At 36.1% G+C, this 25,865-nt stretch overlaps 1 protein-coding gene across 3 annotated transcripts; it reads right to left on the bottom strand.

Moving 5' to 3' along the window:
- Positions 1 to 845: 845 nt before the first annotated feature.
- LOC306882087 (cofilin-2-like) lies at positions 846 to 24,652 on the bottom strand. 3 transcript variants are annotated; one of them, XM_079436542.1, is made up of 5 exons: positions 24,540 to 24,652; positions 24,282 to 24,370; positions 1,997 to 2,292; positions 1,414 to 1,490; positions 846 to 1,277 (listed from the first exon to the last, which is right to left on the bottom strand). In XM_079436542.1, the coding sequence occupies exons 2-5, from the start codon at positions 24,336 to 24,338 to the stop codon at positions 1,165 to 1,167; spliced, it is 543 nt and encodes a 180-aa protein (XP_079292668.1). In that variant the 5' UTR covers positions 24,339 to 24,370; positions 24,540 to 24,652; the 3' UTR covers positions 846 to 1,164. The 3 variants fall into 3 exon arrangements, with proteins under 3 accessions (XP_079292668.1, XP_079292669.1, XP_079292670.1); XM_079436543.1 differs by having other exon boundaries at positions 24,455 to 24,619; XM_079436544.1 differs by lacking the exons at positions 24,282 to 24,370; positions 24,540 to 24,652 and adding an exon at positions 3,511 to 3,809.
- Between the last annotated feature and the right edge of the window lie 1,213 nt (positions 24,653 to 25,865).

Genomic DNA, 25,865 nt, shown 5'->3' with positions numbered 1-25,865 from the left:
ATAATTTTTTCTCTCATATTGTGAAAATTATTCATAAAAAATGCTTTTTTCACTCAAAAAATTAGGTGCCTACTTTCAGATAAATGAGGCCTACGATTAATCGGATGCAAATAGAAACACAAAACCAGTCCTAAATGAAAGAAAACAAGTTGACAAAAAGATTGAATCCACTATTTGGTGATAATATAGCATAATGACAGATTTATAAGCAGTTGTTCGGAGTCCGGTCATTTTTGACCGGGAACACCACGAGTGTGACTTTTTGCAATTTTGTACAAAATAAAAGCATTTAAAAGCAAACTTCCTGATTAAACATTAAAGTACACTAGTGTGAGAAACAGTGCAAATTTTTATAATTTTTTGTTTAATATTGTGAAAATTATTCATAAAAAATGCTTTTTTCACTCAAAAAATGAGGTGCCTACTCTCAGATAAATGAGGCCTACAATTAAACAGAAGCAAATAGAAACACAAAACCAGTCCTAAATGAAAGAAAACAAGTTGACAAAAAGATTGAATCCAATATTTGGTGATAATATAGCATAATGACAGATTTATAAGCAATTGTTTGGAGTCCGGTCATTTTTGACCGGTAACACAAAAGGCGTGACCGGAGTCCGAACACAACCAGAGGGTTAAAGTAGTTCACCCAAAAATGTAAATTAGTTGTTTTTATCATATCAATATTAAATAGAATCATTAGGTTTAAAAAATATATTGTTTTGGCATAGGTGCATATACAGTAGATTTAGAATTAGGAAATACAGAAGCATTTCATAATGCCTAACGTGGCTGTAATTTTTTGGTATCTTTTGTACAATTCCAGGTTAATTAAGAAACACATTAAAGGTTTTTGAAAATCACATGATTTTATTTTTCAAGTACACAGTTGCTTCAGGTAACAGTCCAAATGTAACAGGATTTTTGCTGTCATTGTACTATATTTGATGGTTTGTTAGTAAAAAGTGTTGGTATTTGCTTAATGATGATCATTAATTGTAAATGGATAAATAGGAGTTGTTCTCACTTGGTCAAATGACAAATACGGGCTCTAATGAAATAGTTCATAAGCATACCTAAAAAAAAAAATCCTTAGAGGTCAAATTTTTCATTTTGACTAACAGGCTGATAAGGGAAGGGGGCTGTTGGGTCATTGGTATGATTTTACACACGGTTCCCCTCCAAAGACTTTACTGTGTCCCTTCCACCAAGTTTCTCCACAAGACATGATGCTTCTCTGTCTGCAGGTTCATTAATTTGCCACTCAAATTTCAAACCTATAGAGAAAAAGCACAGGTTATCTTCTTTCATTTTCATTTTCTATTAAACTGCTTTGGAATAATGTGTACTGTAAGAAGCGCTTTACAAATAAATTAAAATATGAATTGTAACATTAAATGGACCATAACCAACCTGGCATTTTGGCCTTAAGAGCAGCCTTTGAGCTTGCATAGACCATTTTGCTCTTTAAGGGGGCAGTTTCAGGGGCACTGTGGAATAAATAGACACACAATATGGTGAAAAAAGTAGGGAAAACTAATCGTAACAGCTGCTTATTACAGACATAGCATTTTGTGTTCCATTGTGCTGCTTTCTAATTGATTTTCTATTAAAACATGCACTAGATAGACGTCTTTGACCATAAAAAAATCATTTTAAAAAATTGTACGTTGGCTAACTTTTTTATTATGAGCCGATCTTACATATCCATGTTTGTTTCTGCTGGATGCTCAAGTTCCCACAAAAATTAACCAAATGTCACCAATAAGCATGTATTGCCAAACGAAGCATAGATTAGGCTTCAGTGGGTTTTTCCAGCCCATTCCTAGGAGACATTTTTGACAGCCTAAATATGTCCACTTATTCTAAAAGGAGCTCATTGAAAATGGCATGATTTACACCAGATATTCTTAGTACAACCAAACAGTCACATGGAACACAAGCCGTCACATGACTGCAAAAGTAGATTGATTAGTGAGATGCAAAGGTCTCGTACGATAAGATGAAGACTAGGTCCTCCTTCACGCTCTCCTTGCTCACATAAGAGCAGTCGTACAGGGCGTAGCGGCACTCATCAGTAGGAAGCTTACTGAGGATCTTCTTTAAGACATCCGAGTTCCCCACATCTTTGACTTTCAGGCATTTTTCTTCGTCCACTACGATGCTCTTTTGGTCTTTGCTCAAACACATGACCACAAGTTTAAGCCTTTGCCCCGCCTCAGTTCCCATGTTGCGCACCCGGATTGAATTGTAGTGTTCTATCACCTCATCACTGATGGCTACACCTGAGGCCTGGGTGACATGGGAAAGAATAATGATATGCAGAAGTGATAACTATACAATTAGACTGTTAAGATGGCATTTTCTTCCATCCAGATGACTTTGAGGAAAACGTAAGGTAGTAGATGATTGTATGAACCTCATAAAATTATTTATTCGATTAGGCAGATATATGACTCCCACTAAAATGTTTTATTCTTTTTAATCTACATTCCATAGGTATTTCCCATATTTATAAATGCTTTGGTTTAAGATATGAGGTGAAAATTTGAACCAGTTTGCTGCCTTCACATTCCATTCCTTTACAAACAAGTCGAAACAAGAAGCTGACTTACACCTCAAAACACTCTGGTGTGAGGAAACTAAGGAATATCTCTGAATATCTTTTTGGTAACACTTCCCATTACAGTGTAGTTGTTTTAAATTTTACATGCTACAATAGTATGAGTTTTCCAACTTAATAGACCTAGTCAGACTTTCAGCTCACCCAGGAACCCCTAATACTACATTATTTAATGCTTAAAAGATTATAAGTTAGAAAGTCAAGAAATAGTTATAAATATCATGAAATCTTAAGTTCTATGTGCTATATCTTTTCACAGGCCCCCTGGAGTAGCTTGGTGGACCCCCTGTTGAAAACACTGGTAATAGTAATGATAGTAATGTGTGATTGTATTCTCCACAATCACAAAATAATAACACATTTAGTATAATCACATAAGTAATTCATACGCATTACTCAGACCTTATGACACATGAACATTGTGATGTAAGGTGTGGCCCAATTCTTCCTGTCCTATCCAAATAGGCTACTTCTTACTTCTCTACAAAAGCATTACAATAATTAAAAAAGGAAATATAGGAATAGAAGAGATAAACAATAATGAATTTTCCTCCCATTTTCATCAACATGTCAATAAGTTAGTAGTATTATTTTTAACTAAAGATTAAATGGATCCACCATCACATTTTTCCTTCACTAGTTCATTCAGATTAATTCATGATTAGTTCGCTTTTTTTTTATAAATAAATATAACATTATTCCAAGAGGCCATAAAAACCGCAGGAATTATCTTAACGCTGAAATGCTCAAATAGATAGAGTTTAGCGCGACACACTGTAGCACATGTATATAATGCAACTGCATGAACACGAGCCAGTTTTTATGAAGTGCTTGAACAGCATGCAAAATGTAGACTGAAAGGAAACTGTCCAAGTCTGAGGACTTACCATGGCTGACGCTTGCTCTGAGACGGAGGAGAGAAGTAAGTTGTTGCCCTGCACAGTGCACAGTAAAGAAGGGGATCTGAACACACCCTCTTCAGAACAGATCAGTCCTGAATGACCTGACTTTCTACCTGCGGCGCACAACTGCAAACACTTCTAATTACCGGATGGTTGTGTTAAATATCCTGTTGTCGCCAGAATCCGATTATTTATATTCTGTGCTTTTGATAAGGAAGCCATAAAAGTGATTGATGGGCTCAAGTGAGTCAGATGCAGTTTGGAGTTGGAGACAGCCTTATAAGGAAGAAAACAGCCTTATAAGGAAGAAGAAAAAAAAAAGAAAACAGCCTTATAAGGAAGAAAAAAAAAATTTGGTGAGAGGGGCACAAATATTACGTTAGCACGAATGGTGTAAAAAGGATCGACACATGACGTTTAATCATGATGGTTATTATAGATCAGCAAATTAATGTATAATTGTTAATTTATGATACACCTTGTAGCTTGTACCTGTGATTATTGATCAGTTAGCACACTGTAAGAAAAATATCTAGAAGCCCATGAGATCCAGGGGGCGTGGCTGGATCCCGATCAAACTCCTCCCACCTTACATACAAGGTGTGTTCGACTTCATGTAGCGCCGCACAGACCTATCGGCGAGAGCAGCCGCTTGCAGTCGGGGGCGGAATTGAAAGCGGAGACGTGAAGTCCGACTCTTTCTGCTCCAGGTAGTGATGCTCTCGCGGTGTTGGATACTCATATCACAGATGAAGTGAATAACATGCAATATTTGTCAAATGCACGGACGTTTCAGAAATGTTTTCATGATCAACAGAAACACTTTTTATATACTGCTTAATACAGGGCCATCTGTTCAAGAATAAAGTTCAACATAAACATATACTATTTAAATACCAATAAAGTGGGGGTATATTTGCTTTTATCATTGTTTTTTTTTTTTTTAAATAAATGTAACTCAATATAACATTGTGACTATACAGTAAAAAAGCTTTTACTGTTCTAAAAACATATTTGTGAGCAATATTTTTTATTATTATGCAAAAATTATACAAGGGTTTGTACAAGCAAGTACAAAAACAAATAAACATTCATAAGAATAAGTGAAACAATTCATGCCAGGGGTACAATTACAACAATTTGAACAAAAAGCTTCATAGGTCTCTGTTGCTTTTTTGTTCTTAATTTGATCAAATGTAGAACCATATTGTATAATCTCTTTTATAAAATGTTCAAAGTTTGGCTTAGCTTTAGTCCATTTTTTCACATGAATGTGATATTTTCCAAGTAAAATAAGATTTGTGAGCTGTATTGGATTTGATGATGTTAGAAACACCTTGAGCAAGGCACCGAACCCCCAACTGCTCCCCGAACTAGAAAATACAGAAAACATACAAACCAAAGTAAGAGTAACAATTTAATTGATGTTCAACAAATAAAAAACAGATTTAATACAGATAAACAAAAGATAAAGCTTGGCTTATTGAATATTATATCCCTTTCTACAAAAGCACTTTTTGTAAATGATATGGTAATGACATAAACTAGATGCGCTTTGTTTGACAGAAACCTGGCTAAAACCAGATGACTACATTACTTTAAACGAGTCTACCCCCCAAGATTAGTTACAAACATGAACCGTGTCCAAAAGGTAAAGGGGGAGGTGTTGCTCGATAGGCTACTGAATCTCTACATTATATTGCTCAGCAATGAGGGGGTAAAATAGCTGTTTTTTAAGTAACTAAACTCAGCTTCATTGTTTGTAGAGAGAGACACGGATGCAGACAATTCTCACATTTGACGAGCATTGTTGAGGATTTGATCTGAAGCGCCTAGTATTTGCAGCGGTCACGTGCGCATGTAGACTAGCAAAAGTTAATTCTCACACTTTAATAATATTTATAGCTGCTAACAGGCTGTGTGACTATGAGAAGTTATTGCATAAAAATGTACATCAGTATGCAGTTTTCCCTATTGCTCGCATGCCAGCGATTATCCCTCTGCGTGCCACTGTTGGTACGCGTGCAGTTGGTTGCCGACTCCTGATCTAAACCAACAACACTGAAAAAAATTATACTAAACTCTTTTAAGGTAAGTGGTCGCAAACAATTTATTTTAGCTACATTTAATAAAAAAAAAATATGTTGAAAGTAAGTCAACTAAATTTGTTTATTTAAATATAGCTAAAATAAATTGATTGCAACCACTTACCTTAAAAAAAACTTAGTCAATTCAATTAATAATTTTTTTCAGTGAACCTGTATGTTAGACCCTGTTCCATCTAAACTCCTAAAAGAGGTGCTTCCAGAAGTAATATGCTCTTCTGAATATTATTAACTCATCGTTGTCATTAGGATGTAGCAAAAACTTTAAAACTGGCTTGTATTAAGCCTCTCATTAAAAAACCACAACTTGACCCCAAAGAATTAATCAATTACAGACCAATCTTGAATCTCCCTTTTCTGTCAAAGATATTAGAAAAGCTAGTATCATCACAACTATGTTCCGTCTCAGAGAAAAATGCTATATGTGAGGATTTCCAGTCAGGTTTTAGACCATATCATAGTACTGAGACTGCTCTCATTAGAGTTACAAACGACCTGCTCTTATAATCTGATCGTGGTTGTATCTTTCTATTAGTGCTACTGGATCTTAACACCACGTTTGACACTATCGACCACAACATTCTTTTAAATAGACTAGAAAATTATGTTGGCATTAGAGGAAGTGCACTGGCACAGTTCAAATCATACTTATCTGACCGCCATCAATTTGTTGCAGTAAATGAAGAGGTATCATACCAATAACAAGTGCAGTATGGAGTACCTCAAGGCTCAGTACTAGGCCCCTTACTTTTTACATGTTACCCTTGGGAGATATCATTAGGAAACATGGCGTTAACTTTCACTGTTATGTTGATGATACCCAGCTCTATATTTTTTTGCGACCTGATGAAACTTACCAATTTGCACAACTAACGGAATGTAGAGTTGATATCAAAAACTGGATGACTAGCAATTTCTTACTGCTAAATTCTGAAAAAACAGAGGTGTTAATTATTGGACCAAAAACTTTTGCATGTAATAACCTAGATCACTGTCTAATACTTGTTGGCTGCTCTGTAAATTCTTCGTCATCAGTTAGGAACCTAGGCATACTTTTTGATATCAATCTTTGCTTCGAAAAACATGTTTCTAGCATTTGTAGAACTGCATTTTTACATCTTAAAAATATATCTAAATTACGACCTATGCTCTCAATGTCAAATGCAGAAACATTAATTCATGCGTTCATGACCTCGAGGCTAGATTATTGTAATGCTTTATTGGGTGGTTGCTCTGTACGTTTAATAAACAAACTCCAGCTGGTTCAAAATGCAGCAGCTAGAGTTCTTACTAGAACCAGGAAGTATGACCACATTCTGTCAACACTGCACTGGCTCCCTATTAAACATTATATACATATTAAAATCTTGCTAATTACCTATAAGGCCCTGATTTTTACGTAGAGAATGTTTTCATAACCGCTGGCCAAACTCAAAAACGAAACTAAAATTAAAACATCTTGAGCAAAGGTGTTTCGGGGGCCCTACGCAGCTTGCATATTCTGTGTATAGGGAGGATCGGCTCTGATCCTGCCATCAGGACAAGACCACAGGAACCAGATGAGTCCTTTGCACAAACTCTGCTGCAGTCTAGATTTAAACTGCTGATTTTGTCTGGCCAGAGGAGAATGACACTATTTCGACACACTATTTCCCCGTCTAAATACTGTAAAGCTGATATAAAGCCACCCAGCTTTATATCAAGCTGATGTAAAGCTGCTTTGACACAATTTGCATTGTTAAAAGCGCTATACAAATAATAGTGACTTGACTAGATTTAAGTAAAATTTATGCATATATTTTGAGACTTTATGATTTTCAGTTTTGTTTAAGATAATTAAAGCAACAGTTTCTAAATAACGAAAGAATATGTAGTATGGTATTTGGGGTAAAAAGTGCTCCTGCTGTTTGGGCTAAAGGCGCACAGTTTATGCTGTATGAAAAAGAACAGCTGCTTCTGATATGTTGGAAGTATTTTTATTGAGTTTTGTTATCAACACATTCTTAGTACATTGAGCTGATTTTTAGGGGATGCAGAGAGCAATGAAAGTAATAATCAAAATCATTAAAAAAAAAATTATTATCAACAACAAAAGTGTATTCACTAGATGGCGATATCACACCGCTATAAAAACAGCACTGATTCCAAACTGAATGTTTGGGAATGTGGGGCAAACCGGGATTTAAACCCATTCGGACACAGGGTAACATGCAAACTCCACACAGAAATGCCTAGCTCATCCAGGACTGGTACCTTCTTGCTGTGAGGTGTCAGGGCTACCCACTGAGTCTTTTTTATTTTATATTTTATTTTATTTGTTTTGTTTTGTTTTGGAGAGTTGAGGTTACAGCCCAAAATAGAGTTTTTAACATTAACAAATTAGGAATAAGGGATTAAGGACAGAATAAAAATAAATAAAAAAGGGGCTGTTCTTTAAAACAAACAAAAAAATATTTTTAAAGCATTTTTTCTACAGTTTTCTACATTTTATTTTATTTTATAATTTTGTTTTATGATATATATATATATTTTTATAAATGTGTTATATTTTAAAAATGTCATTATATTGTCTCAAGTATAGATTCCACATGAAAACTACCACTGAATGAATGAGAATGAATACACCAACAAATAGAATTACATTTCAGATTTAAAATAAATTACATTTAGCAAAGTACCAAACTAATGGAAAATCAAAACTCCATAATTAAAATGAAAAAGTATAAACTTGCAAAGATCAGTGTATAATTGTACTCTACACCAGTGGTGTTCAACTCCAGTCCTGGAGACACTTGGAGCAGTGGTTGCTCTACACTAGAGAAAAGGGACTAATAGTCAAAAGAGGGCAGTGTAGCCCACCCAATAATCCTTAAATTTCAGTGCATTTATTCTAAAGTCCACATGAAATCAAAATAGAAGTTTGTATAAGCTAGTGTACTCCAAAAGACAAAATGACAACATTTGCATTAAAATGATATATGTAGCCTATATTCAAGATTGAGTGTTTTCACTGGTCTATATAATCCAAATAATTGTTATAGATCAGTGGTGTTTTTCTCCACCACCAATACAGATCAACAAATCTGATGACTTCATTCTGAAATTGGTTACTTGTTCACCCATTTACCACATGGTGAATTGCAGATTTTAAATGCTATTGGAGGAGATCAAACATCACAGAAGGTTAGACAGCCCCAGTATTATAAACAGCACTGATGAATAGAAGTGATACCAATGCTGCTATGTGCCAACATAAATTAAAATCTTTTCAAACAAAACATTATCAGCTTTACTAAAAACGATAACCGCTTTGCTGTAGTAATCTAAAGGGGAATCTGTTAGACTTGATTTTTTAATATCATTTAATATCAAATCACAGAATAATGCTTTCATTTACCTAAAATCAGATTTTATAGGTTGAGGTTACCCAAGAGACCAATAATACTAGTATTGTCAGCCAAACTGAAGGAAAAGATAAATGCAAAATAAGAGATGGAAATACAGAATCAGGAGAGAAGACGTGTGATAAATCATGACAGTGCTAGTTGGGCGTCAGTGTAGCACAGAGGAATTCCATTTCATTCTGAACACACTTTCAAAACACATAAGCAAGTTATGAACTCTCACTCATCTCTCACTCACAGATCATTTCAGAGGTGACTTTCCTCCAGCAGCAGCATCTATTATCTGACATCTATTATCTGTTCATGTATGAGCAATTCTGTGTCATAAAGGCAGTTGTGAAAACTGAAGCTATTAACAAAACTCATTTTTGGAGCAAAGAGGAGGGCATTTTTTCTCCAAATATTAGAAGAAATTAAAAAAAGCAAGATGGATGCATATACCTCATACCCTGTCTTTCATTTTTGTGTGCTGTTGTCAAAGACAGAAATGAGTTGCTGTGCAAAATTACTGAAAATTAAAGGGATAGTTCACTCAAAATTTGGTCATTCTTTACTTACCCCCAAGTTGTTCCAAACCTACATTAGATTCTTTCTTCTGTTGAGCAAAAAAGAAGATATATTGAAGAATGTGAATAACCAAAAAGTTGACGGTAGCCATTGACTTCCATAGTATGGGGGGACAAAATACTATGCAAGTCAATGGCTACCGTCAACTGTTTGGTTACTCGCATCACTTGTGCTTCTGCTTTAAGAACATGCATGTCTGTTACTGTGAATTTCTGTTAGCATGTAAATGTGTTTTTCATGATAGAGACTTAATTAGAATATGGACCTTAATCAGAAAATGATATGCATTTAAGCATGGTCGGAAAAATTGTTTTCAGAGAAACCTATTGTAAAATGTTCTAGCATACCCTCGTGCAATATTTCTTTGCTGTGCATCAATCCAAAGTTTCAGCACTGTAATTGTTCTCTAGTCGAGCACTTGTGTAAGTGTGTGGTTATACAGTTTTGCAATACTAATTTAAAATGTCTTTATGTTACGGAACCGTTGCTCTGTAGGTCTGTGCCGAAGCGACTGTTAAAATGGAATTACACACAGCGTGCAGATGAAGCAAGTGTGGCGATTGCTCAAAAGCCTCAGGGTAGAAGCGTTTGGTTTGTTGGTAAAAAGAGATAGTCGAAGTCTGATTGGTTACTGAGAAGGAGGCGGTTACCCATCTGGTGCAGAAAGAGATGATCTCTTTGAACCCTGTTAGTTCAGGGGTCTCCAGGGCTGCTGTGAACTTACACAATAGGCTTGATGTCCACTGGACATGGCCAAAACATTTTCCCAATCAAGAGGGTCCTGTGTGTACTAGTTTGTGCGTGTGTGAGTAAATCTGCAGAAAAATCAACCTCAGCACTGTGCATTCATGTGTGTGTTTTGGGCAGATCTGCTATTATGAACTCCACAACCCATGGTAATGCAAGGGAGACGAGGTCAAAGGTTATTTCAACACAACTGTTTTCATCCCTCCAAGCTTATTTCCAACATATGCAACAATTAAAGATGATGACAAATATTCAGGCCCATGTGAGAACATTTCTGGCTTCTGATGGCTTTGGAAACATCTCCCCTCCCCAGTGTTACACTCTGTAACTATATTATGTTATGGTATTATTCTGAAAATGGCAGTGCATACACATTCTTTGGGGTTGTGGTTATATGAAGTCAGTCTTGTGGCTGAAAATCCCTAAATGAAATGGAAGTGTTGTTTAATAATGTCAGTTTTGAAGATGAAGATTACACTGAATCTTTGTATGTGAGTGACTTTCAGCGACTAAAACCAAACATATAATAATAATGCTGCATGCATTTGATTTTAGACTGTAAAAAGGAAAAACAGCCTCACTTTTAAAGCTGTGAATGAGTGAATCTCAAGTTACCATGAAGAATACACACACACACACACACACACGGTGTGTTTAAGTTGCAGTTTATTGACCAGCTGCTATGGTTACAAAGCAGAGAGACGGTGAAATTAATTCACAGCAGTCAGATAATGATTTATGACTTCATAAAAGGAGAGCAGAGAGTTGATTAAAAGAGTGTCATGGAAAACAACATGAAGGGGCACTGGTGGCACCGGTGAACCCCAAGTAATTCCACTTCTCTCTTGTTCTTTGGAAAAACAGCTTTTGAGACGGGCAAAGAAACTCTGTGAGAATAAAATCAGTGGTCCTTTAAAAAGTTATTATTAGGGGTCTGAAATAAGGTTGGAGTTCAACCTTCAGCTCTTTTCATCTGAGAATTCAGGCCGTTTAAGAAACGGTTTAAAATGTCCTAGTTGCCAATGAAGGCAGTTCACAAAGGTTTATAAGGGGAATTAAAAGAAGCACCATAAAGTACAGATTTTAATTCGCTCCACAAACATGGAACCTTCTTTGTCTTTTTTTTATTTTTGTGTCACTGGTCAGGATTAGTTTTCATTTTAACCCCAATATCATAGCCCATTCAGAGATCAACAATCAGTCAATCAATAAATTTGCAGTTAAAATGTTAAAAAATAAATAAATAAAATTTTTTTTGTCATTTGTATTTCTGGCATTTGCTCAAATTCTGATACAAATGACATTAAAATGTATACAAAAAAAAAGTCTTGAGATGAACAACACAAGTTTTCATTCCTAAATAAATCAGTGTGAATGAATGAATCAGTTGAGAGACTGATTCAGTGATTGACCATGACAGATTTGTTTCTTTCCAGAATTTAATAGTGGCTGCCATTCTCTCTGAGTAGGCAGTTCTTTTGAGGAAATAAATACTTCATGACCATTAAAAAGTATGTTCTGTATAGTATGAATGTTACTATGCAATTAATACAGACATACTACATTCACCATGGCTTGTTGTCACTGTCATGTGATCTTCTCCTGTGGCCTCTTGGATTTGCACTTCAGAATCTCGCCGTAGTAGTAAGTCATCCAGTAACTTTTTACCTGAATGCTAGGAATTCCGACATATTTCACTATGTCGTAGTAAGAGAAGTATGCGAAGTATCCAGTGTTTTTAAACAAAATGGTTGAATGAACTTGACGCAGTCATTAGGACAGTCGCCAGCTACTAGTCTAACTATGGAACCTGCCGAAAGAGTCACAGGCAAGAACCAAATTCAAGGACTGGAAAATTCTAATTGAAATTGTCCCTGAATATTTCCAAAGGACAGTTATATCAGATTTAGCTCACAAAATTGTCTCCCGACTGTTGAAAAAGCCCACACATTCTCCTTAAGTTCACACAAATGTGCTCCCACACTCTCCCACACAAAACAGCAACTGATAAGGAACTGTTGAGAGCAGTTGAGGGGACAGCAATATCAGTTTACATCCCACCTGTCTGACTTCATAATCAAACCTCATCTGTCTTGCACAAGTAGAATGAATAGAATAATGAAACACATTAAGACTAATAATTGACAGTGCTCACTTTAGCTAAAGTGATCACAATCCTGCTGGTCAAAGATGAGTGATAAAGGACTATAAGGCGAGATATGATGCGTTGAGAAATAAAGAGAGACAAAAGGAAAAGACGGAAAGAGAGAGAGAAAGAGGAAGACAGAAAAAGTGGGTATGAGGTTTTTCTCACCACACCTGTCCATGTGGAGGATATCCGCTTTGGGTCCATTGTTCTTGAACCTTGATGTGGTAACAAGCCCCCAGGATATAAACACACACATATATACACACAGAAAGGATGAGGGCAAAGCATGGGGATCTTTACGTGCATCCTGTACGGCTTCAGAGATCTGAGTGCTGTTCTGTGTGTAGTAGAGCTTCATAAAATAACCTGACGCTTTTTATGACCACATTTCTTTCACATCTTTTTGCTTTTTTACTAATTTTCCATTCGATTTTCCAGTCTAATTTGACTTCCTGCATCTGATGCTCTTTTACAGTGTCTACACCAAGTTATTAATATCTCATGCAGACATGCCGGAAACAGCATAGTTTGATTTTGAGGGCTATATAAAGTTTTAAATTTGATTAAATTAAAATGATTTAAATGTTTAAAAAAATGATTAAAAAAAGAAATCATCCAATAAATAAATAAATCTGTAATGCAATGCAAAAAAATAAAAAAATAAAAATAATAATAAATAAAAGGAAAAAAAATGATTAAATTTTTTTTTCCATAAATACATCGATCCATTTGAAAAATACTGTAACCCCCTATCAAACCCCATCACTCACTGGCAGTGCAAACAAAACACCAGAATGGTGCATGTTAAAACGATACTCTGACTGATGCATTGTGGGGTGAATGGTGATTCTTGTAAGCGACACAGTTCCACCTCTTGAGGTTTTGTTCTTCTGGTATGCTGGGCTGAATTTTGCATCCCCACCCTGTTACTTTGCGACAGACAGAGTTCTGTTTTCTACTGTCTCTTATGGTTTTGCTATATAGGCCACACCAAACCATTCAGCTTTTATTGAAGACAAAAGACTCCTTGTGAGTTCTGAGTGAACAATGATGTTGGGGAACACGACACCTTCAGAAGAGTAGTTTAACACCAAACAAAACACCTCCACCATGATATAAAGGTGTCTAAATATCTTATCACCGGAGATTTTTCCATAAAGTCATCTTAAATTTAACATTTAAAAATAATTAAAAGAATGACACTTTAACACTAAACAGACCATTAATGTTATAAACATCCTAAAGAATCATTGTTCAGTAAATTCACTCAAGAACTGAATTTACTAGACAGCAGCAAATGCAACAGTGACAAGATAAGCAGGCAGTACTGTGATGTTCATCAGCAGTGGAAGTTGATAATAAATTCTTGAGATTTTAGAGCCATCTTTAGACAGCTGTTTGGCACTGAAATCAATTACAAACAGAGAGCACTGCTGTTTGGCCACATGCACATTCTTCTGGCCCGGAGGAAAATCAAAAACACAAGCCAACTTCTGAGACCGCACAACAGGTGTATAAGATTTCTGTGTCTTTTTAAGTGCTAAGCTTGGGGTCTGATGCAAAAAAAATAAAAAAATGAAAAAGAGTATATCAATAGCTGTTCAGACCCCTCCTGTCCAGCAGGAGGCAGTGTTGCCAGAGAAATGGTGCAGGTGCAGATGCAGGGAATAACAAGAAGATGCCACACTGGAATTAAAGACAAAAAGGCATAGCCTGAAGGCACCTAAAGTCAGAGTTTATGGCTGGGCGTGACACACACAAATGCACACACAGACGTATATATTTGTACACACTGCCCATTCAATAAGTATAGCTTCTGGCTAAGTAATACATGTTTATGACAGAGTGTCTGAGACTCTGATTAATGGCCAAGCTTCCATTACACACAATACACCTTAACAGAGTGCAGACAGGTACCAACACACACAGACTGAAGAGCTCCCAGAGAGAGATGCATGGATTCACACTTTGACACAGTGATTCTAATCCCTTATTGCACATGGTGTTCATTTAAAGATGATTAAGAGAGGAAACAAACTTCTTTTTTTTGGGGGGGGGGGGGGGGGGGGGGGGCAATACAACAGAAAACGTATTTCTGAAAACATTTAGAAATGTTTTAAGCATAGGCTCTGTGTTCCCCATGCAGGGATGTTTTATAGTCAATATAAATTGTATGGAATGAGTTGATATTGACACTGATTGGTCACCTATATGGTTTGTGTGCAGGAAACAGGAAAATGACACAGATACTCCATTTTATGGGTGCTTTTAGTGTAAGTGCATACATGTGTGTGTGTTCTTGTGTGATCTGAAAAGAAGGGCATGTCCTGGCTTGCTGGTTGACCCAGGTCAGAAATCTCAAGGAATGCGTGTAACACGAAGCGGATATGTCTTTTTGATTCATTGGAAAGTTGTCTCAGCCTAGCAGCCTTATTAAAGTAGAAACGTTATTCAACAGAGCATTCAAGACAAGCAGAGCTGATTGGTGAAAACAAATGGAGTGATATTGCAGAGATCCCCCCACCCACCCATTTACTATCTGCACTCTGCTTTTTATTCCAATGTCATTAAAACATAATTAAATAATAGTAATAATGTAATAAATTACAATATAATTCAAAATACCCATAAAATACCAAATCAATTACAGGATTGTTAAAACCATATTGGACACGGCTCATTTGAACCATATAGCTCTAAAACTTTCGGTTTTAAGTAAATTATTCTATATTTAAGTCAAAATATATTATTATATTATTAATATTATAAAATATAATTTAACATCACTGAATCAACCTAAATACATAGTTTAAATAAAAAATTATAATTTTTATGGGTTAAATCAGGAAATCGGAAAATAGAAATAGGAAGTTATTTTTGCATAACATGATGTGATGATTGATATGTATTCTCAAATTTGATTTATCGATCATTTAAAACCTTCTGCAGTGCAGCATAAACTGGAGTTTTGTGAGTCTTTAGGTTGTAACATGTTTTGTCAGAAATCTTTTGTACAGAGAAATTGCTAAACAGACATAGCTTACAGTATATATGCTGTACAAACAGTTAGTGTTTTTTATAGTGATTTGAAGCGACTGGGTGTGTGTCATTGTCATGGTCACGGTCCTGACAGAAAATCACTGTGAAAAAACAGAGACAAAGTGACAAGCAACTGCTGAAAACAGCTGTTGAAAAACACACACACACTGAAGGCTAAACAGGCAAACAGCAGTGTCAAAGAGAGTATGTGTGTGTGTGTGTGTGTGTGTGTGTACATGAGCCAATTAGAGAGAAAGAAAGAAATAGCGGGGGTTGTGTAGGCCTCTTTTTATGGTAAACTTTGACCCCTTCTCAGACAAGCAGCAGAACCCTAAAATAATAGACAGCAGAGACAGACATAGATAATTACACCTTTACTGATTACTACTGTACCGATTCAGTGGATACTGAGAGCTCCACAGTGTGTGTGTGTGTGTGTGTGTGTGTTCAACATGTTGTAACTACCCTGCAATTTTAAATGGATCCAGCAATGTTTAGGACATTAAAAAACAACAAAACAATTATTCAAACATTTACAAAACATTTAAAAATAATTGCAGCCTCATCAGTTCATGCATAAATGTATACAATAGTCACTGTATTTACTGACAGAGTTGGTTTGATTGGAAAATAAGGCTTCACATCTGAAAGCATTAAAAAACCAGTGGATTCAAAACTTTAGGTGCAGACTTTTGCTACTAATAATGGCAAGTCAAAGTTCCTCTCCGTGAGACTTTTCAGTGTTTCTGTCTCTACCAGTGTTATTTTACTGTTATTCGTATTCTATCTTAGTATTATTGATGTTTTGAGATTAGTCTTTTCTATTAGCTTTCATTTTCATTTTAGTTCCATTTTTAGTATTTTTATGCTTTTGTGATTTTTATTAGTTTTTTTATGGTTTTAGTTTTTATTAATAATAACAACACTCTTGTCTGTATTTATGTGCTACAGGACAGACTCTCCAGACTGTCCATTCATTAGCGGTGGGGATTTTTCAATGACTCTTTGCACAGGTTATAGTCATGTCTGCATATGGCTACAAGTGTCTGCTTCTGTAAGTGAGTCATTGAATCTTTACTCAACTGATAAGTTCAACAACATTGATTCATTTATGATCAAAACAAGGAACTACGGCTTCTCAAATGAAATGATGCATCCTTGCTGTATATTAAGGCTACCACGTCATGAGGCGGTCTATGGTTTACATCCTTCATTTGGCCTGTTTTGAAGGATGCATCAGGAGTATCCTTCGCTGCAAATTTTTCCCCATGTTATGCAAGACAAAAAATAATTTTTGAGGTGAAGGCATTGTGTTTTCTTTTATTTTGTTGTAAATTAATCACATAAAGACCATAGAGACCACATACTATTTTTATTATATGTACTGCATTATTAGAAAGTCAGTGGATCAGTGAATATAACCACTGAATCGTTCACTCGAAACAATGATTCATTCAAGAAGGAAACATTGTCCGCTACAATCATGTATTGGTCGGAGACATGCAGTGGTTCATTTTGCCTTATTTGGAGAAATTTTTTGGATTGGGCAAAAATAAATTGGAAATATGATGTCTATAATGTAAGTTACACAATATTAGCTTATTTAATTATGCAGTGCTTTTTTCTTAGTTGAACATTTAATAGAATGTAACAGCTGTCAGCCGATCATCAACTGTAGTGAAAAGTAAACATGTTGGCTATGTTAAATGTGTTCTGACCAGATTACGGCACACGCCAGCGCAGAAAAAGCTTCCAAGAAACCCATCAAATAACCTACAGGTTACGGTGGACAATTTTAGCTAAAAAGCAATAACTGATAGATGGTACTGCTACATCCTCTTTTCTAGTGCCTTCTTCTGTTTTCCTGGAGAGATGCATCCACCCAACTTAAAGCAGTGAGAAACAATGTCTGAAAAATATTACTGACCAGGCTATGGACGGGGAGGTCTATGACGATATAAAATGTAATGCCAAATGGCAAAAGGTCAGCGTTTGTATCACAGTCTTTCAGTGTTGTCCCAGCAACTGTCACCTGCCTTTCTAGATTTATCCTAGAGTAGTGTTGAAAGAAGCATCATCACAGCTGCATTGCAGATGTGTCCTAGATTCAAACAGATATTTTAAGGGGTCTGAAGAAGCCCTCCATCATATTGAATGGATTTGAGATGAGAATGAATAGCACTTTAAAAGACTCCAGGTGTTTGGTGCTTGGGTCAGTCTCAAAGCAAACGATCCTGCAACTGCTAATGTGAAAAAGCTTGTCAAACCCATTTACTCATACTTAAACATGCAAAAGCAGTACAACACATTTAATCTGAATCTACTAAAAAACTAACCTGCACAGTAGAGGATGTCCAATGTAAGCCTTCCAGGTCACTAAACATTTCTACTACTATTGCAAATAAATCATAGGTCTCCAAGCACCATGTTCTCAAGTTGCATATTCCCATGAAAACACTGGAAGGGCTGTAAGAATGATAGAATTAATGCATTCTTTGATAAGATAGCAAGTGCTGATTTGAAATACCTAGCAGTGAAATTCTGAGAGACATCAATGTCATGTTGAAGAGACATCTTGATTTTAGGCTCTTTGCCAAAGAATGCATTAGTTTGAAGGGATGATCCTTGCCTTGCCTCTTACCAAAAGGAAAAATAATCTGAAAAAGTATTGCAAGTTCCAGATTTATGTTACTCAGTACTCACCTCACTGCTGCTTGCAGGAGCTTGAGTTTAATGTTTATATATTTGGCTGATTATGCTCTGTGAGTTACAGGCAAACAAATTAGATAAACAACTGCAGATTGCCACTTAACCATTTAATTGAAATATAGATGAAAGAACAAAAATATTTTAAGAAGCAACACTCCATGCAGGGCAAATTTGTCCTCCTAGTTACACTACCGTTCAAAAGTTTGGGGTTGGTAAGATTTTTTTTTTTTTTTGTCACTTGTGCTTACAAAGGCTGCATTACTAAGCAAAAATATGTAAGAAAAAAAAAAAGAAGTAATGTTATGAAATGCTATTCCAATTTAAAATAACTGTTTATACATTGAAAGTTCAAACCATTTAAAAAAAATCTATGCTGTATTTGCAGTCAATTTTATCCATTTAATGCATCCTTGCTGATAAAAGTATTAATTTGTTTAAAAAAGGGTAATTTCCCACACAGCTGCAGAAAGAATACATATGTGTAAAATTAACTTTTTATTCAAATACAAATTTCAGTATTATTATTCATTTCATCAGCATTTATTAAATTTTTCTTAAGTGAATAAATGTCTGTATCTGTCTTTTTCCTTTTTAAATGCAATCGCAACCACCATTAATTTGCAGTTTCTGATCAAACATCACACACTGACTTCCTGTCATCTTAAAGTTCCTCTCATGACACATTAGAAACAAAAACACACTTGTTCTCTTTTTCAAACACTCCCTTCTTGCATGTGACAAAAAGGACAAAAATACGGTGGCCGTGAGAGCTCAACGCGCTGCAACTTCAGAAAACACATGCAAATAGACAAAACACCAGCAAATCAAGAAAACATCTTCATCATTTTGACAACACATGCGCTGCAAATGAGAAACGCTGCAAATCCTCACAACACATGCAAATTGAGAAACGCTGCAAATCCTCACAACACATGCAAATTGAGAAACGCTGCAAATCCTCACAACACATGCAAATTGAGAAACACTGCAAATCCTCACAACACATGCAAATTGAGAAACGCTGCAAATCCTCACAACACATGCAAATTGAGAAACACTGCAAATCCTCACAACACATGCAAATTGAGAAACACTGCAAATCCTCACAACACATGCAAATTAAGAAACGCTGCAAATCCTCACAAAAACGTGCTGCATGGACCACAATGGAAATGTTTCAAGGGGACCCAAAAAAAGTGACGGACCAGCTGGGATTTGCTTATTGTGCAGTGGCTATTGGTTGAGTTGTTGGTGAACTGAAAGGTGAGTGTTTTTTTGTTGTTGTTGTTTATTTTAACACCCTGATTGCATGATTTCTTTGTCTTTTGGATATTATTAGATTAATAATGACAAATAACACGATTAACGTTATTATGTAAGATGGCTAACTTATCCTCAACTAAATATAATTTCAAGGTTAATGAAAATAAATTTGCAATGCTTCATTAATTGTTAAAACCAGGTCAAAATAAAAATGTCAGTAAGAATAATATTTAAAAATTTATTCAAGCTCTTTTAGTAGGCTAATGAAAGAAGGGACATTTGCATGTGTTGTGAGGATTTGCAGCGTTTCTCAATTTGCATGTGTTGTGAGGATTTGCAGCGTTTCTCAATTTGCATGTGTTGTGAGCATTTGCAGCGTTTCTCAATTTGCATGTGTTGTGAGCATTTGCAGCGTTTCTCAATTTGCATGTGTTGTGAGTATTTGCAGCGTTTCTCAATTTGCATGTGTTGTGAGCATTTGCAGCGTTTCTCAATTTGCATGTGTTGTGAGCATTTGCAGCGTTTATTAATTTGCATGTGTTGTGAGCATTTGCAGCGCATGTGTTGTCAAAATGATGAAGATGTTTTCTTGATTTGCTGGTGTTTTGTCTATTTGCATGTGTTTTCTGAAGTTGCAGCGCGTTGAGCTCTCACGGCCACCGTACAAAAAGCATGCACTTTTGTTCATTTTTTTTTTTTTTTTGTAGTTTCAGAATATGGATATTGAGTCACGTCTCAAATTAGAAGCTTTGCTGTACATTAAAATAACAGATCTTTACTTTTATTCAGTCATCAGCCTCATATATATAATCTTTCCGAAAAATCCTATCAAGTTGTATGTGCGACTATGTCTGTCAGTTGTTGACCATCAGTTCAACTCCCTGCTGAATTAATAGTCTTGCCAACTCTTTATTTCTTGGTGACTTATGGTGAGTATGATAGTTTATGACCTTGGCGGTCGCCAAACATTATCTCAGTTGTGTTGAAAATGTATTGTCCATGACCCCAAAACTTTTTCCTGCATCCTCTTTTTACGCATTTGCTCAGAACTGGCACATATTGCATGCAGCAATATTGCATGTACTATTTACATGATGCTCCTTTTCTTATTTTAGTTAGCTTAATGTTGATTGGATGACAAAATGCGGAGTTGTAATACGTAACAAACACAAATGAGGAGTGACAACATTTCAGATGTAACAGTCAATGTGTCACTACATTAATGTCACAGTGGCCCAGTATTAGTGGTCACTTTAATGGGTCAGTTCCCTTTGAACTGATCTGCGTCCTCTAAGTATCCCTCTAAGGTGACGCATTCTGCAGTAATAATGCACGCTGCAGTGTGTGTTTATCTATGTGTGTTGGATGGTTTATTTTAGGACTGACTCCATTACCAAGGCTGAGAAAAGTCTGTGTCTCATTGAGGGAGACAGTAGTCTGCCACACCCATTAACACACACACACACACACACACAATCCCAGGCTACACCCCACAGCCTAGGGCCAGTTCCCAGACTCTGCCAGTGTGTTTCCATATTACAGAAGCTGATTAATGACAGACCTTAATAAAGACATGACTGACTGAAGACTCACAATAAATCAATAAACCACTATAATACGCTCATCTGAGATGCACAATAACATGCCACACACACACACTTCCATGACTCCAGGGATAAACACTTGGGTAAATGATGGCATCATTGAAGTGGTATCAGTATCAGTAGAGAGTGTGTGTGTGTGTGTGTGTGGGTGCATGTGTGTGCATATACCAGAATGCAAACAGATTATACAATTTTGATTGAATTTTCAAAATGGGTTAATTGTACTGTACAGATATAGAACTTTACCCTTAAAGCTGTATGCAAATATCTAATGGTCAGATATTTGTAGGTGAAAACATTGTTATTTGAATTTTACTTATATACTATCAATATTTAAATGAACATTTATTTTCACATTTTTTTGTTTCAATTTTAGTTCAGGTTTTTGTAACGTGCTTTTGTCATTTTTCCCCTATTTTTGTTTCTATTTAGCTGTAATTTATTTCTGTTTTAATTTTACTCATTTTAATACTTCAGCTTGAACTTTTTATATCCATTACTTTTAAAGGCAACATTTTTCAAAATGTTTTCAAATTGTTTTGTATCAAAATTTTTTTATTTTGTTAACAATAACAACACTGGATGGAAAACTTGATGCATTCGGAAAATGCATGTGAGTGTGTTTACAAGTGGATGACTTGGCTTTAAATGAATAGAATTTGAGTTTGCCAATCACGTTTTCTAATCACAATGCTCGACACGTACAGTCACATACAATCACACATAACACTTTTTTTCCCAAGAACAATATTTTCCATATAGTGGCCAATCAGATTGACAGATGGTGTTATTGCACATCTCTGAAGTCTTTCCCATGTAATATATTTTTACAGTTTTTCCCAAAGGTGTTTAGGTAAAGTGAGTGGGAGGAGTGCGTCGCATCCCAAGAAGCAAGCTTTCAGAGTGAAACTAGTCACTGAAACATGACACTGATTAAAGCTCAATCAATGCCACAGTCTTTGCTGCCATTTTTTATTTTTGTGTCTGTGCAATAAACATTTTTCTTTAATGGCAGGTAATGTAACTTTGCACCTTCATGTTAGTGATTTAGTGAGGTTAGTGAGTTTCCTTTGAAGAAACACACACATGCATATGTTCAGTGGTCAGAAGTGGAACAGCTGAGGAATGACTGGACTCATCTGAAAGCAACAGCTGCAACTTAACTATTGACAGAGATATGAGAGAACAGATATATAGACACAGACACTAAAGCACAGACACATGCTACACTTACATGTGACACTGTAAGGTTATAGATCTGCAGCATGCATAAAGGGACATGCACATTTATTTCCAAATATATTCTCTTAATTTTAAATATCTTATCAGAACAGAATAGCTGTGGCTTCAAGGGTCACGGCCAGATTCACATTGTCAGTGGGGTTACTGTACACACACTATCAGATTTCAGTTTCAGAGGGACCTCCTACCACATGCATGGGTATGCGCTGTAGGTGCATATGTCCGTACAGAGGAAATTGACAAAGCTGCCAGTGTGTGATGAGAGGCACCATTTATTACAAATGGTCTATCTCTCTTCTGGTGAATTTTGCTTAAACAAATGCATGTGCAAAGTGCACTTTGCATCAATGAGAAACCACCCTGCTGCATTCTCACTGATTCACACTTGGACAGTAGCCTGGAGCATTCAGAAGTTCAATGCTTCTCACAATGGCAATTTAGATGCAGTGTAGTTTTTCAGTCTGAAACTTGGATTCACTAGTTTTTGACATTGAACCTGCAGCCCACACAAAGTTACATGGATGCATTACAATGCATTCATCATTAACCATAAATATGTTCGCATATAGACATATAGCCAAAAGGAAAGAGAACAAGCAATCTTAACATTTGCTGTAACATAATGCTTGTATTTGAAAAAGCACACACAATCGTGGTTTATTTATGCAAAGGAGTAATGATTCATTGATAGGTTGACGGTGGCAGCTGTCTGTATGAAGACGGACAGCTGCGTTGGTAAAGACAGCTGAACGATCGCTCAAACACATGCATGTGCTCATAGACACACACACACTGCTCTTAACTTTGTTCGGTTTACAAAAACAATAAACATGCACCTTATCATACAGGCTATTTGGTGGATGGGGCTAGTTGTCACAAAAAAAAGTAAGGTCAGAAGTTCAGTTACCCAAATATGTGTTTTCCTCTAGCACTTGTTTTACATATTGGTTGCAAAAATCTTAGATTATGAAATTTGTGAATTCTATCCTCTAAAACACTTTCAGGTACAAACATTGGAAACATTTTTCTTATTTTAATGCAATTCAACAAATTTGTTTACTTGTGTACTGAGGGTAAATTTGATCTGAATTGTGTTCTCAGGACAAGGGCATTTTCTATAAATATCACTAACCCTGAGCTTTTAACCACTACAAATCATCATCTGTGAGTTACTTCTACACCTGGTCTTGAATCACACAGATTCAGACACCGATAGAGTGAAGATAGAGCGGTATGCTTAACGATCGATTATGAGTACAGCTTCAATTAAGAGCTGATCTTGAATCAGTTTTTCCCATTATCTAGCTAATCTACTCCATTACACATATGACAACTGTTCAGGCCTCATTTAGGAAATGACCTTTGATGGAAATGACTTGTGTTTGAGACTCTGCTGTAGCTGTACCATCCGCAATATAGTAATTAAGAAGAGACAAGTGAAGAGAAGTGGGCCAGATGTGGTAAAGCACACAAATAATGAATTTGCTTATGATCATTTTGTCCAGGTTCATTTCATTGTGAACAATTCACTTAATGGGGTTCATTCAGCAAGTGCTATTTGTTGCTATAAACTCAGTAATTATTAAGCATGATCTGAACCGGGGGTGTAAAATTAAGATTTTCTATTGTTCACTTCAATTTATACACACAAATGTAGCAGAATGGAACCAAAAGCATTAGCTTTTGCATTTAGCTTTTTTGACCAATAGAGGAGGATCTATTTTAACATCACAGGTTCGGTCTACAAAGAATACAAACTTCAAAGCTGCATGTTCGGTAGTGTTGCAAAACAGCATTTTAAAATATTTTGAGTTATTATTTCCAATTTACTATTTTATAGAACTAGAATGTGACATAATATCCTGTTGCGAAATTTTTTGCAGGTTCAGAAGAACTTTCACATTCTCAAAGTGAAGTGTGACCTCACCTTTAGTGAGACATCTACTGTGCAGCGGTGGGACGTCCAGCAGGAAGATTGAGACATGATGCCACATGAATGCCTGTATTACCATTCTTCTGAAAAGAGAGAGACAGGAATAGCCAAGTAAGTAAAAACGTGCATGCGCGCATGAGTGTCGAATAGCAAGCTATTTATCTTACTTTTCTTTTCTGCATTACCGTAAGGATGGATCCACCCTAAAATGAAGAAAAAGAAAGGAAGAATTGCTTAGCTCGTATTTATTACCTGGGATAGCACTGGATATGAGATCTTAATCACATCAGTAGAGAGGTGAGCACAACACCCTCTGTGTCAGGGCCTGGAATAACGCAAGTCTTTTCTTGTCCCAACATCAAATGAAAATCACTCCAGCAGTTTTTTCCCAAATAGAAATTTAATTTAGGGTGTGGCATGTATGTGTGTGTGTGTGCATGTCAAATGTGATCCGTGCCGCTACATGATTTTTCTCAAAACACTGAACACAACTGAACACACACATGCTCGGATGCTTTTGTAAAGTTTAAGCTTGTGACTGAGCCTGACAAAACCTCTGTGATTTGAAAGGTTTCAATCACAGTACGTTGTATTCAGTTTGAATGGAACAGCTTCTTATACTCTGAACTCTGTGACGTGATAAAGTGCTGAGATATGTTAGAAACGTCAGTGGCGTCTTCTGTAATAGTCCTTGAGAATGTTTGATCTAGACCTGCTCAGCTCTTCATATATGACACGAGGTGTAATGACAGATCAAAACATGCCCAAGAATGCAGAGCAGGAATTTAATGATTAATCGGGGCAATAATACAATCATTGTCCATTCAGTTTCTCAGAAACTCACACCTGAAATGCCCAACTATTTGTGCTTGAAGCAAAGGGTGTTTTTTCAGGGGTGCTTGAAGTTTTTGGTTTTAGGATGAGAGGAGTTTCGATTGGCAGCTGCTGTGGTTTTTTGCCAGCACTAGATAAATAAGGTTCAGTTGAGAGCAAGAGGAATTCTGGGATGTGTTCAATGCCAGCATGGAATCTTTCACCCGCAGAGGGTCTTTAGCAGCTGTTTCCACAAACAATTAAGGTATTGAGATGAGTGAAACACAGGCTTTGACTCATCTTTAGTCTCGCACTGCATGGAAAACCAAGCATGGATCCCTCAGTGTTTCATAAACTGGTCTGCACTTAAAATAAAATATCCAACACTTTAACTTCCTCAACACACAGGTTAATGAAAGTGTAAACAGTTTATTTACAAAGCTTTGCATTGACTGGAAATGTTATGTCAGGTCAAATAAGTACTGTGCTGACAGTGAGTTTTTTTCTCACAATTTCTCATTTCATTTATTATTTTGCCACTTTCTTTTTTGTAATGTTCAGAGTTTGTCTTTTTTATCTGAAACTTGTTTGCGCATTGTCAACATTTTGTATGCCGTGTTTGAGCATGTCTAGTATTTATTTATGAACGAATGAATGAATAAATTAGGCATTTCTATTTCTATTTCAATTTTATATTAAGTGCGGTAGTTAATTAGGATCAGGCAAAAATTAAGGGATGACCAGCAACAAACAAATTAAATGAAA

Source organism: Barbus barbus (genome assembly GCF_936440315.1).
Source record: "Barbus barbus genome assembly, chromosome: 16".
NCBI classification, from domain to species: domain Eukaryota; kingdom Metazoa; phylum Chordata; class Actinopteri; order Cypriniformes; family Cyprinidae; genus Barbus; species Barbus barbus.
This window is presented reverse-complemented; position numbering and strand designations above follow the sequence as displayed.